The 13,804-nt window shown below is 36.5% G+C and overlaps 1 protein-coding gene across 1 annotated transcript in view; it reads left to right on the forward strand.

Annotated features, from left to right (window-relative positions):
* Positions 1–13,804, forward strand: part of LOC150081300 (uncharacterized) — a 219,338-nt gene that overhangs the window by 94,421 nt on the left and 111,113 nt on the right. The window contains exon 2 of the mRNA XM_090380150.1: positions 7,776–7,973. Within this exon, the coding sequence (XP_090236276.1) occupies positions 7,776–7,973 (198 nt within the window). The remainder of the gene's footprint in view (positions 1–7,775; positions 7,974–13,804) is intronic.

The following is a 13,804-nucleotide window of genomic DNA, read 5'->3' on the forward strand; positions in this document are numbered from 1 at the left end:
CTGTCTATCCTTTCTGTAGATGTTGTACTCCCCAAATTCCAATACTGCGTTCCTTATATCTGTGTGACACCACGTCTCTGAAATCCCCACAATATCTGCCTTTTGATGTTTTGAGCAATATACCTCAAATTCATCAAATTTATTTACTAAACTCCTAGCATTGGTGTACATGCAAATATACATGCACCTGTTCTTTTTCTTAGCTACCCTAACACAGCCTATGTGTTTATTTGTACCCCAATGATTCCCAGCAATCTCTGAAATATCCTGCATCTAATTTACCAGGCTGCGGCTCATTCCAATAGAAGCAGTGCAAGAATCACTTTCACCTCTGCCAGTGGCTACTGTTAATCTATTAGTCCTTGTATCCCCCCATTCTAGCAGTTTTCCGACCCACCTAACACTGCCTCAATAGCATCAGCAAACATTCTTGCACCCTTTCTGTTTAAGTGTATTCCATCCCTGTAGAAGCAGTCTCTCCTGTTAACAAGTACAGACCAGGCTGAAAAAAATTCTACCCCTTGAGCCTTGCACAATCCTTCCAGGGCCGAATTGATAGACAGGGCTCTCATCATATACTCCCTCCTATCGTGTCTGGGCAGAATTGCAGACACTTTCAAATTCAACCCTAATTCACGGCTTTTTTTCAACAGTGACCTGTACTTGTTAAGTAATTCTGCCGGTCTCCTACTCTTAATATCATTAGTGCCAACGTGTACAACTATATCACCTTTTGTGCCCTTAAAAGATGATATCCGCTCTACAACGTCATCAACCTTTGCTCCTGGCAGACATACCCTGGTCCTGTTCCACCTATCCTTTTTACAAAGCACGTTTCCCGTTTCCCTGACAATAGAGTCACCAACAACTACTAGTTCCTTTGGGACCAGCGCATTCTCTAAAAGGCTCTTCTAAAGTAATGGAGAAATCAATTAACTGCCAACTCTTAAACTACCTAGAAACCTTCCGTCTGATCAACGATCGCCATTATGTTACCCACTTATGGACTAATTCAATGGAAAGGTTCGGTGAAACACGAGTAGTTGCTATTGGCATCTCAAAGGCTTTCGATTATGTTTGGCATAAAGGTCTTCTAAACAAGTTTCCATCTTATGGTTTGCCAACTGTTTTTAGTAATCCAGCTTATCCAGTTTTCTCTCTGATCGCTCACTGAGGGTGATGGTAGAAGGCTCTCTGTCTTCTAACTTCTCCACTAATGCTGGTATCCCCCAAGGTTCAGTTCTTTCCCCCCACTCTTTTCCTCTTGTATATTAATGACCTTCTTCCATTGACTGGAAATCCTATCCATAGTTTGCTGGTGACAGCCCATTCCATTCCACTTTCCATTAAGGGAAACCTTGCCCTGCTCAATCTGCTTCAACTTCTCGAAAATCTTCTGCCAATTCCTTAAATGCTGATCTTCAGGTACTTCTCCAGTGGGGTCAAGACAACTTAGTTGATTTCAACCCTTCTAAAACTCAGTCTTGTCTTATATCTCGCAAAAAGGATTCTTCTGCTCCTATGCTTATCTTTAGTGACACTCCGATTTCTAGGCAAAATTATATATCTCTTTTGGGGATTTCTCTGACTTCTAATCTCTCTTGGCACAAGCACATTACAAATATTGCTTCCTGTGTATCTAAAAAACTTGGTTTTCTCTTTTGCTCTTGGCATTACTTTTCTTCCAAACAGCTGCTCACTCTGTATAAATCGCAAATCTGCCCTGCCATGGAATATTGTTCCCACATCTGGGGTGGTGCCACCAAAACCTCTCTCAGGCTTCTTGATTCCATTTGGAAGAGGGCAGTTAGGTTAATTTATGATTCATCTCTAACAGAGTCTCTCCACTTGCTGTCTCATAGACGTAATGTTTCTACAGCATGCCTCTTCTAAAGATAATTCCATGGCCACTGTTCTTCTGAATTGGCTTCTATGATTCCCGCTCTCTCTTTCAAAATAGTCTGAACACGTACTGTCACCAGCCAACATCCATTTACTGTCCAACTTCAAACTCACAGAACCAACTTTTCATCTTCCTCGTTTATTCATTCAACTGCCGTTTTCTGGAACAACCTTCCTTCATACATATTTCCTGAAAATTAGTCTATAGAAGTTGAAGTCCAATGTCAACAAATATATTCTTTCGTCTTCTCAACTTTCAACCCAAGCACGGTAATAAGTACTAATGGTTCTAATACCTCTCGTGTTTGGGATTTACATAAAAAAAAAAAAAAAATAGTATATTATTCCTTGTGCATTTATTTTTTCTAGTAATATTACTTACACCTTTTGGGATCTCTCATATTGTGAAATTATACTTCATAACTGAGGTGGCATGATTGCTACACCAGAGATCTACTCACCCGCCGATGATAGGCCAACAAGCCTTGAAACTGTGCTGTCTAGGTGGTATCCACTGAGAATAAGTAACAATAGTCTTCTCCATTGGTGAAGCGTTATTTATTCGATGTATTGCAGTACTTTGTAACTTGTGAAGGCAGTCACAATATGAGATACAATTAAATTGATGCCTTCACACTACTGTATTTTACTACTACAAACGAAGGATTGAGTATTTTCACTGAGAGTTCTTTAGTACGTTCTGTAATAAGTAAATTTTATATAATAAAAGGAAATAAAAAAAAAATATGTTATCATAATATTTACTTGATATTTTAATTTTATGCCAAAAAAGGGGATTCAGACTACAGTGACTTGCATTTTGTTTTCGAATACAGACTGCAAAGAAAACAAATTGATGATCGCCCCCCCCCAGGGTGCAGGATAGAGATTTTGCTGATTTTTGTAACACACATTATGTAAATATGTGATATGAAAATCAGATGTATTCTTATGAATACAGATAAGAAGAAAAAGGAAATTATCTACAATGTTTTGCATATGTATTTCTAAATTGTTCTATCAGGATGGGAGCTGCTGTACCATTCAATTTTTCAAAACAATACAAAAACAAAGCCTTCTTTCTTTCTTTCTTTCTTTCTGTATGCAGAAGAATAAATACTGCTTTTTATGATTCACAGACTAGGGTGCTTATTTGATTACAGTTGCATATTATAACATTTGGATAGTTAGACTTCCCTATAAGCTATTAGCAATAATTCAGCATCCTCTTATTTATTTATTTTTTCTGTTTCATACTGCTGCATCTCTAATATCATAATAAAGATAAATTTTTATATTTTAAATAAATTACAAATAAATTTGGTATGATTTCTATCAACCTCTTAAGAATTAAATCTCAATCATGGATTGATATTTAATTTAGACTGTATCATATATTCTGATGTGATATTACCCAGTTCATTCTTAGAAAGTTATAAAATATAATTCCACCTCTCAAAATTCAAACACTGTTGTAATTACTTTCTAGTTCTTCTTGAGTTCTTCTTTGCTGCTTATCAATCTAATTACACTATCTACCAAAAGTTCTGGGACATTTGTAGTTATGAATAAAACATATTAGTTCATATATGTTCCATTCATAACTACAGGTGTGTTTGCTCGCCTTTGGCCATAATGACTGATTCAAGTGCATCATGGAAGACTGCAAATTTCTTGTAGAAAGTTAGATTTATTGTGCTCCACTTTAAAAACTTCAGGAGCTCCACTAATGAAGAGGGCCATTTTGGCCTAATCATAATTCTGCAATTCATTTCACCCAAAGATATATAGTGAGGTTGAGGTTAGGGCATTGTACTGCTGTAAAGTGTGACAGCTATTTTATTAAAAATTTTACAGTGAATTGTGAAATGCATAGAATTGTTCACTGGTCACAGTGCATGGTTCTATGCATTTTAACCAGTAAACATAGCCCACACCAAAGAAACACTCCTAGACCATGACATTATCTCTCCCAACTTCACAGTTGGGACAACACACTTGAGTATTAAGCATATTCTGGGCATCCCTGTACCCAAATACATTCATTAGAAAGTGCATGTAATATGAATCATTGCTCCACAGTATTGGTTTCAATTGATCACAGATCAGGTTCATTGCACCCTTCACACTGCTGTCCCGAGGTATAATTTTTTATCCTCGTTATCAAAGGGGCTTGTGGACTTGAAATGTATTCCAGGCTAACTACCTTCTAATTACCTTCATAGTCAAAATATTTGCATATTTTGCAGTCACTATTTTTTTAAATCAGAGGGGTGGTAGCATAGTGTGATTTGAAAAAAGAAAAAAAGATTTCCTTATGAAAAAAGATTTCATAAATTAGCATTAGTAGAGGCATATGATGCAAGAAAGCAAGCTTATGCAGGATCAGCCAAAAAAAAAAAAAAAAAAAAAAACCCTTCCCAATTCACCCCTTTTTTTCCAAATGCCTGTCCAGCTCGGCCTTAAATTTATTTAGGCTATCAACTTCCACAACAAAAGATGGAAGTCTGTTCCACCAATCAACTACCTGCTGGCTATAGGCAAATTTCAGCACATCTATTCTACAACTGTCTTTTCTCAGTTTTAATCTATGTCCCCTCAGGTTCTTAATCTGAGCAAGAGTAAGAATTCCATCAACATTCAGCTTGCTCAATCCATTCAAGGCCTTATACACCTCAATGAGTTCCTTTATCTGCCTACTCTTTAGGGACTGCAGTGTGCAGAACTAAAGTCTTTCTTGGTAAGAGCACCCCTTTGTTCCCCTCATCAATCTTGTTGCCCTTCTTTATACTCATTCTAGCAACTCTACATCCTTCCTAAAATGAGGCCTCCAGACCTATACACAGTACTCTAGGTGTGGCCTGACCATTGCCTTGTATAATGGAATAATCATCTCCCTGCTCCTGCTAGCAAAATTTCTATATATCATTGACAAGACTCCATGACCTGCCCTGGCAGCCCCTCTGCACTGCTTAGCAAACTTCATATTTGACTGCACAATTACCCCCCCCCCAGGTCTTTTTCACTTACCACTTACCTGAGTGTAGTACCACATAGTTGGTACATTTCTCTTTGGTTATTGCTACCCATATGCAGTACTTTGCATTTGTCAATGTTAAACTTCAGTTGCCACTTTTCAGCTCATTTGCCCAACTTATCTAAATCCAGTCGGAGTAGCATACTGTCGTTAACAACCCTGCTAACTTCATCCGATATACCCTGATATACCTTCATCAATATCATTGATAAATATACAAAACAACTATGGGCCCAACACTGAACCCTGGAGAACTCCACTAATAACATTTGTCCACGAAAAGCAGTGTCCATTGATTACACTCTCTGTCATCTCCTACTCACCATCCCTTTATCCATTGTAGCAACTTAACCTTAATGACATTGTACAGCAGTCTTCCGTGTGCAACGGTATCAAGAGCTGTCTTGAAATCCAAGTATATGTTATCAAAATTATTTTTGGCATATTCCTTTGTGACCACATCATAGTATACAATCAAAATGGACAGATAAGACCTCCTTTTAACAAACCCATGCTGTGTCTTAACTATTACTGTAGTCTTGTTTAGATGATCCTAAAATGCTTTCTTTAACCAGTGATTTCATTATTTTCCCCAGAACACAAGTTAAACTAATCAGGTCTATGAAAATATTCTTGCATCCTTTCTTTTTAAATGTACCCCATCCCTGTAGAAGCAGTCTCTCCTGTCAACACCCTTTGAAAACCCTTTGTGAATTGGTGATACATTTGCACACCTCCAGTCCAAGGAAGCTCTCATAATTATGGCTAATGGTGTGCTTGCTTCCTTTGCTGCCTCCTCTAATATAACTGGATAGATCCCATCCATCGCAGGGCCCTTTTATGTTCAACTTCAACAATTTCTCCTCCACTTTGCTCTCAGCTACCAGCAAATCACTCAGCTCCCTGTTAGAATTTGATAAACTTCTGGCACTCCCCTCATTGAATAACTCCTCATGTGTGAATGTAAATGCAAAATACTCATTCAGTTTATCAGCTACCTGGGCATGATCATCAATAGTTAAACCATCTATATTAAGTGGTCCAACCTGATCCATCCCTTTCCTTCTAGAGTTTACATAAGTAAAGACCTCTTTGCTGTTTTTCTTTGCATCCTTTGCCAAGGCTTTCTCGTAATCTGCCTTTGCCTGCCTAACCTCCTTTGTGACTTGATTACAGACTAGTTTATATCTACCATAGGCTTCTGTGTCACCTGATACAGAATATATCATATGCATCCCATACATTTTTCTTCTCTTCCACTAACCTCGTTAATTCATCTGACATCCATTTAGGCCTAAACGTTGAAGTATTTCTAAGTTGGAATGAAAAGCCTTGTAGCCTTCAAAATTAAGTCCCCGAATGCTTCCCATTTAGAATTCAACGTTGGTAATATCATCAGTTGATCCCACTGTACAGAATTTAAAAACTGCCCGATTCCCCTGTAGTCACCTTTACAAAAGCCTTTCCCTTTTTTAGCCTTGATGGTAGTTACATCTTTAAGTAATTCCCACAACAGTACATTGTGATCACTGTTACCCAGTGGTTCCTTTATCTGCAAATTCTTAATGCATGAATAATCACTGCTGATAATCAGATCAAGAGTATTATTTCCTCTGGTTGCCTCTTGAACATGTTGCTGTAGAAAACAGTCATCCAATAAATCCACAAAAGTCTTGCTAGTGTGCGAAGACCAGTCCACAAGTTCGAGTTAAAATCCCCCATTATAAGACATTTTGATTTAATGGCCCATTCTATTTCTCTGCACAATTGCTCATTATACTTATCAGATTCATTAGGCTTTTAACACACACCTTCTTTCATTTTTTAGTGCTTATGTCACACCAAACAGACTCAACATTGCACTGTCTGCTCATGTCAACTACATGCACTTCCTTACATTTAATGTGTTTCTTAACTAACAGCATAACCCCTCCTCCCTTCCTGTCCTGTCTATCCTTTCGGTACTCATTGTACTCCCCAAATTCTAATTGTGCACTGCTTATGTATGTGTGACACCCATGTTTCTGATATCCCAACAGTTTCTACCTTTGATGTCTTGACTAGAACTTCAAGTTCATCAAATTTATTAACTATACTCCTAGCATTGGTATACATGCACCTGTTTCTACTCTTTGTTACCCTAATACAGCCCATGTATTTATTTGTTCCACTATGACTCTCAGCAGTCCTAGAAATCTGCATTGCCTTGCTTTCCGGCTTCTGCTTATTCTAATAGAAGTAATACAAGAATCACTTTTGCCTCTGCCTGCGGCCACTGTTAACCTTTTAGTCCTTGTATCCCCCCAAGCTAGAAGTTTTCCGACCCACCTAACACTGCCTCAATAGCAACAGCAAATATTCTTGCATCCTTTCTTTTTAAATGTACCCCATCCCTGTAGAAGCAGTCTCTCCTGTCAACAAGCACAGACCAGGCTGAAAAAAATTCTACCCCTTGAGCCTTGCAATTGATATTTGCAGTCGATAATCAGTAAATTTAGTTTCATCTTGTTCAATAACAACAAGATGGATAGAGAAATGTAGGTTATCAAATAACAATGATTATTAGATTATTGTAATGCCATCTTAACTAAATAGGAGATTTAGAGTTTAAAAGCATGTGCCATGAAATAACATTTTCATATTTTAAAAATTGGTACTGCCTTAACTTCCATTATTCTGTTTAATTATATTGTTTCCTAAATAGTGTAATTGATATATTTTTATGTAATATTAGCATAAAAAGTAAGATTGTAAAATTTGGCAAGTAATAAGTATTACATCTCAAATTTTATAGTGTTCAAAGTAATACTTATTAGACACTTTCTTGTTGTTATAGGGTCGTTGGTTGTATAGAGTAAGATGGAAAGGATATAATTCTCAGAGTGACACTTGGGAACCAGAAGAGAACCTGCTGACATGTAAAGATATGATGGAAGAATACCGTACTACCATGGCTTGGAAAATGGAAAGGCAGAAGCTAAAAGCAAATATTAAAAAAAACAGGAAAATTAATGTAGATAAGAAGAGGAAAGAAGTAAGTTTCTTATTATATCATTGTTATTTAAAATATTATTAATGAACTTAATAAACAAGAACAAAGATCTTTAGATTAAAATAAGTACCCCTTATGACAAACATGGAATGTTTTTAAAGGATGCTATCATTTTTATCTAGATAAGTAATTTTCATTGAAATGTGGCTAATGCCACTTTAATCTCATTCTGCCAGAAGTGTATGGATTTCATATGTTATTTTCTAAAATATTAATAAAAACATTTGCTCAAACAAACATGGCTATGCTGAATAATGGAAGATAATCAGATCTGTGTAGATCATTATTTTCAAACATTGAAATCTGTCATTTGATCTTCCTTGGATTAACTCATAATGACTCTGAATACTAGGTGAATCAAGGTTTGAATCTTGTGAATGATGGGAGAAACGTTTTACTGGCATTTTTGCGTAGTGCACAATTAAAACTTGTGGAATATATGAAAAATTATAGAATAAGTAGAATGAAGTATCAAAGTATTATTATTGGTAATATGATGCAAGGAAGCAAAGCTTATACATCAGCAAAAAAAAAAAAATCCACTTCACTTGTTCGTTCTTTCTAATAATTTGGCCATGTCTTTAAATTTATTCAAACTATCCACTTCCACAACACTAGATAAAAGTTTATTCCAACATGCAAATGTTTATTCCAATGCAAATTTTTGTAGATCAATTCTGCAGTCATTATTTTTCAGTTTAAATTTGTTCCCTTTGTGTGTCATCTGAGAAAATTTTTTCTCTCTCTCTCTCTCTCTCTCTCTCTTTCTCTCTCTGTCTGTGTGTGTGTGTGTGTGTGATCTAAGAAAGAGTAAAGTTTTCATCAGTATTTAGGTTAATTATTTTAAAGTCTTGTACACTTCAGTTAAGTCACCACTCAGATCCTCAGTTTCCAGAGACTGCAATTTACAGAAACCCAGTTTTTCTTGGTAAGAATATCCTTTTGTGCCCCCAACTAATCTTGTTGCTTTTCTAATACTTTTTTCAACAAGAGAGAGAAGTGAGTATCCTTCCTAAAATGAGATTTCCAAACTTGTATGTACTATTCCAGATGCACTCTAACCATTCTCTTATACTTGTGGGCGCCTCCGTAGCCAGGTGGGAAGGAGCAGCAGTGCGTAGCACACGCTTCTTGATTAGACCGGGGTTCGAGCCCGTCACCACCAAATACGGAGGATGCGGAAAGGTCAGGGAATGACTACCGCATATTCCCGGAGCAATATGGCCTTAGTTGCTAATGCTCCTAAAAACCAAATAACAAACAAACATCTTATACTTGTACAATGGAACATTGTGCAAGTATAAGAGACTTGTACACCTGTTTTTTTTTTCTGGCTGGTAATGCTCCTATATGTTATCGACAGAACAACATGAACTGTTTTTGCAGTTTCTTTGCACTTATCAGAGAATTTTATGTTGGACTGTTCTCCACCATCTTGAGAGTGATACCACCAAAATGGTATCTTATTCTGGGATTACTACTACCTAAATGTAATACAGTCTGTCCTCGTATAGCACGATAGTTGTGTTCCTAGAAACCCTCGTGCAATGCAAAATCGTGCAATATAAACAACAGGCCCTATGGGAAAAGTGGGGTTAGGTGCCGACCACCCAAGATTGAACACACATTTGGAACCAAAACATTACCAAACACAATAAATAATCGGGTAATTTTAATCGTTATAAAATACGTAAGTATTTTATAACGATTAAAATACGTAATAAAAATATATTTTTTATTATAATATAATAAAAAATAAATATTTTTATTATATTATAATAAAGTATTTTTAGTATTTTTTAATACTAAAAAGTATTTTTTACAAATAAAATACGTATTTTATTCGTAAAAAATTTATTATATTAAATAAAATACTTATGTATTTTATTACGACTATTACGTAATAAAATATTGCTAATGCTTTTGCTTCTATCGTAAGCAAACTTGTTTTTTGTTTGATTTTCTATCCAAACAGATGACAGCCGTTCCATCTCTTCCAATTCTTTGCGTCTTAATATAATGGATTTTAATTACACTTTGAGTTGTTCCTGCTATGAAAGTTGTTTTTGTTTTCTCTCCATTCTTTGTAATTCTCGGCGTTCCCTCATTTAGGTCTGTAGCACATGCAATATGCATGGTCTTTCATTTCGCTCAAAGCGTTTCACAATTTCATATTTTTTTCTCTATCGACAGAGACGGACTGGCCATAAGCCTTACCCGGGAAATCCCGGTGGGCAGGAGGCCGGTGTTAATTTTGGCCATAAACCATAGTATGAGGCCACTATAAATTTTCCCGGGTAAGAATTTTTGATCCAGTCTGCCTCTGTTTATCGATATTGCTTTTTTTTTTTCTCTCTCTCTGAATCTGCAGTGTTTTCGCCAGGACGCTTCCTTTTCACACCTTTTAAGTATTTTACTCATTTTTAGGGAATAAAGCACAATTACAAAACGAGGAGGCACGCTTAATACACATAAACAAAGCTGCGCGCATATAGCAACTGAATAAACAACACCGTAAAGGCCGAGATACACTATTAACACTTCACATTTTACTAAAGCACATTTCTGGGGGTTACTACTATAAAACAATAAAAACAATTTCCAGTTGCGTTTCTGCTAGTGGAATCTGTTATAAACTGATAGTAAACTCCATCTAATTGCATTTGCGATTATATCGATAGCTGGAATTGTGTTGGTTTTTACGTTATTATGGTGAAATGTGTTTCCCCTTCACTGATATAAAACACATAAATACATTTTCAGAATCTTCTTCGTTCCTATCGTGTTGCGTTCGGTTGGGGTGATTCCGCGTTCGACTGCCATTTCTTGTAAACACGAAGGCGAATCGTGCATAAGCGAATTCGGTTCGTGTTATATAAGATAACGTTCCCCTATTTATAAATCGTGTATGATCGAATTCGTGTAATGTAAACACGTGTTATACGAGGACCGACTGTATCTTACATTTAGGTAGTAGTAATCCCTTTTATTCAGGGAGAGGAATGCCAGAGGTGTATTAAACTCTGGCAGTAAGCTAGATAATCTTGTAATAACTAAGAGTAAAGTGGAGGAGTAATTGTTGAAGATAAATTATGTTTATCTTCAACAATTATGAAAGGCACCTGGGGTGGATGGAATCTGTCCAGTTATATTAAAGGAGGCAGCAAAGGAAGTAAGCAAACTCTTACAGCATGGGTTTGTTAAGAGGAAGTCTTGTCTGACCAATTTGAATGGATATTATGATGTGGTCACAAAGGAACTAGATGCAAAGAATAATTTTGATATCATATATTTGGATCTTAGAAAGGCTTTTGATACTGTTCCATATGGAAGACTGCTGCACAAATTGGAGCAGTGTGGCATTGGAGGCAAAATGCTGCTAATAGATAAAGGGTTGGCTGATTGGGAGAAGACAGAGTGGTAATCAGTGGACACTGCTCTTTATGGACTAATGTTATTAGTGGAGTCCCCTAGGGTTCAGTGTTGGGTCCATTGTTGTTTTCTGTATTTATTAATGATATTGATGATGGTATATCAGGCTTAATGTCTAAGTTTGCAGATGATATGAAGGTCAGCAGGGTTGGTAATGACAGTATGCTGCTGCTGCAACAGGATCTAGAAAAGTTGAGCAGATGGGCTAAGAGGTGGCAATCGAAGTTTAACATTGACAAATGTAAAGTACTGCATATAGGAAGCAGTAACCCCAGATTAATGTATCAACTGTGTGATACTACACTGACAGTGGTAGAGAGTGAAAAGGACCTGGGGATAATTGTGCACGCAGATATCAAGTTTTCTGAGCAGTGCAGACAGTCTGCAAGAGTAGTTCATGGTGGCTTGTCAATGATATACAGGAATTTTTCTAGTAGGGATAAGGAGGTGATTATCCCCTTGTATTAGGCAATGTTCAGGTCACACCTTGAGTACTGTATGCAGGTCTGGAGGCCTCATTTTAAGAAGGATGTAGAGCTGTTGGAATGAGTACAGAGAAGGGCAACAAGATTAGTGAATGGAATGAAGGGTTGCTCTTACGAAGGAAGGCTTAAGTTTTGCAAATGCAGTGGCCGGAGACTAGGCACCTATGAGGTGATCTGATTGAGGTATATAAAGCTTTGAATGGTTTGAGCATGCTCAATGCTGATGGGATTCTTCCTCTTGCTCAGAATAATCACCTGAGAGGGCATAAATTTAAATTAGGAAAGATAGTTGTAGAATAGATATTTGCCCTTTAGCCAGTGTGTGGTTGATTGCTGGAACGAACTTCCATCTGTAATTGTAGAAGTTAATAGATTCAAGGCAGAACCAGACAAACATTTGGAGCAAGTGGATGGGTGAAATGAGAAGGGTTGTGTGTGTGTGTGTTTTTTTTTTTTTTTGGCTGATGCTATATAAGCTTGCTTTCTTGCATCATGTGCCTATGCTAATTTATCATTTTTAAACCTCAATAGTCATTTTTCAAGCCCATCTGCTTAGCTTATCTAGATCCTTTTGAAATAGTCCCTTATCACTGTCATTAACCACTGTGCCCATCTTTGTGGGATCAGAAAACATGGACATCAGATTTGAAACATTTAGAAAGTTCTGGATTTTTAAGAATTCTAGGGTTTGAGATTCTTCTGTATTTGATTTATTAATGATATTAATTAAATTTCTGTTTATACTCCGGCACGACAACCAAGACAGTAGAGTTTACAATAAATCGTTAATACAAATATTTATCGTATTTAGTAGTCACGGGCTTGAACCCCGCCCCATTCAAGGAACGTGTGCTATGCACTCTCGCTCCTGACCACTCGGCTACGTCAGGCCTTATTGGCAAAACTAGGGAAGATAGGCTAGTCAGACTTAAAAACAAAACAAAAAAAAAAAAAAAAAACCCGCAGGTGCTGGATTTTTGTGATTATGTTCCTTTAATAATTTCCAAGCACTAATTTATTTATATGTTACGTATTTTGTAGACTATATCATTGTTACTATGTACAGGCAGTTCCAGCTTTAAGAGTTCCCGGGTTTACGAGTTTTTTTTTTTTTTTTTTTTTTATCAAGTATCAACAAAATCGAAAATATGAACATTAATTGCAAAAAAAATGAATGTTAAAAATTTATAAAACCCGCATTTCAAACCACGTGCATAGCTATACAATACGTTGTGCCCCACTTTACGATATTAATCCACTCCAGAGATACATCATTGTATCATGAAAAGATCATAATGTGAACCCAATAACACGTTGTTATTGGGTTTTTTTGGTAATTTGTTCCACAACCTTGGAAGTTGAAATTTTCGCTGTATAACTAAGCTATTTATCTCTCTAAAAGGTCATTTTTATAATGTAAATTGTATTAGTTACCAATTCAAATCATTAAAATGCACTTTACTTTCATTGTTCTGTTGTACCCCAGAGGCTCACATCTGGTATGGGCTTGGCACATCCAGGATCCTGAGCTGGATATCATCATTCTCTCTCTCTCTCTCTCACAGGGTAACTCAATTTTTTGGCTGGTGCAGCATAATCCTCAGGCTTCCTTGCACCATATGGCTAATAATAATAATTATTATCATTATTAGCCATAACAATAATAATTATTATGGCTAATGAACATATGTTTTGTTATAAGAATCAGTTTTTGAACGCCTTTGTGATATTTTTGAAAGCCACATTTCTGGAGGTTGTGACCATAAAACAATAAAAACAATTTGCACTTTCCGGTTTATTTGGCTTTTCTGTTACTGCAAGCAATTATAAACGGGTAGTAAACTCCATGTTATTGTATTTGCAAAAATACCGATAGCTGGAATTGTGTGGTTTTAT

This window comes from Mastigoproctus giganteus, chromosome 8 (assembly GCF_048544385.1).
Source record: "Mastigoproctus giganteus isolate SK-2022 chromosome 8, ASM4854438v1, whole genome shotgun sequence".
NCBI classification, from domain to species: Eukaryota; Metazoa; Arthropoda; class Arachnida; order Uropygi; family Thelyphonidae; genus Mastigoproctus; species Mastigoproctus giganteus.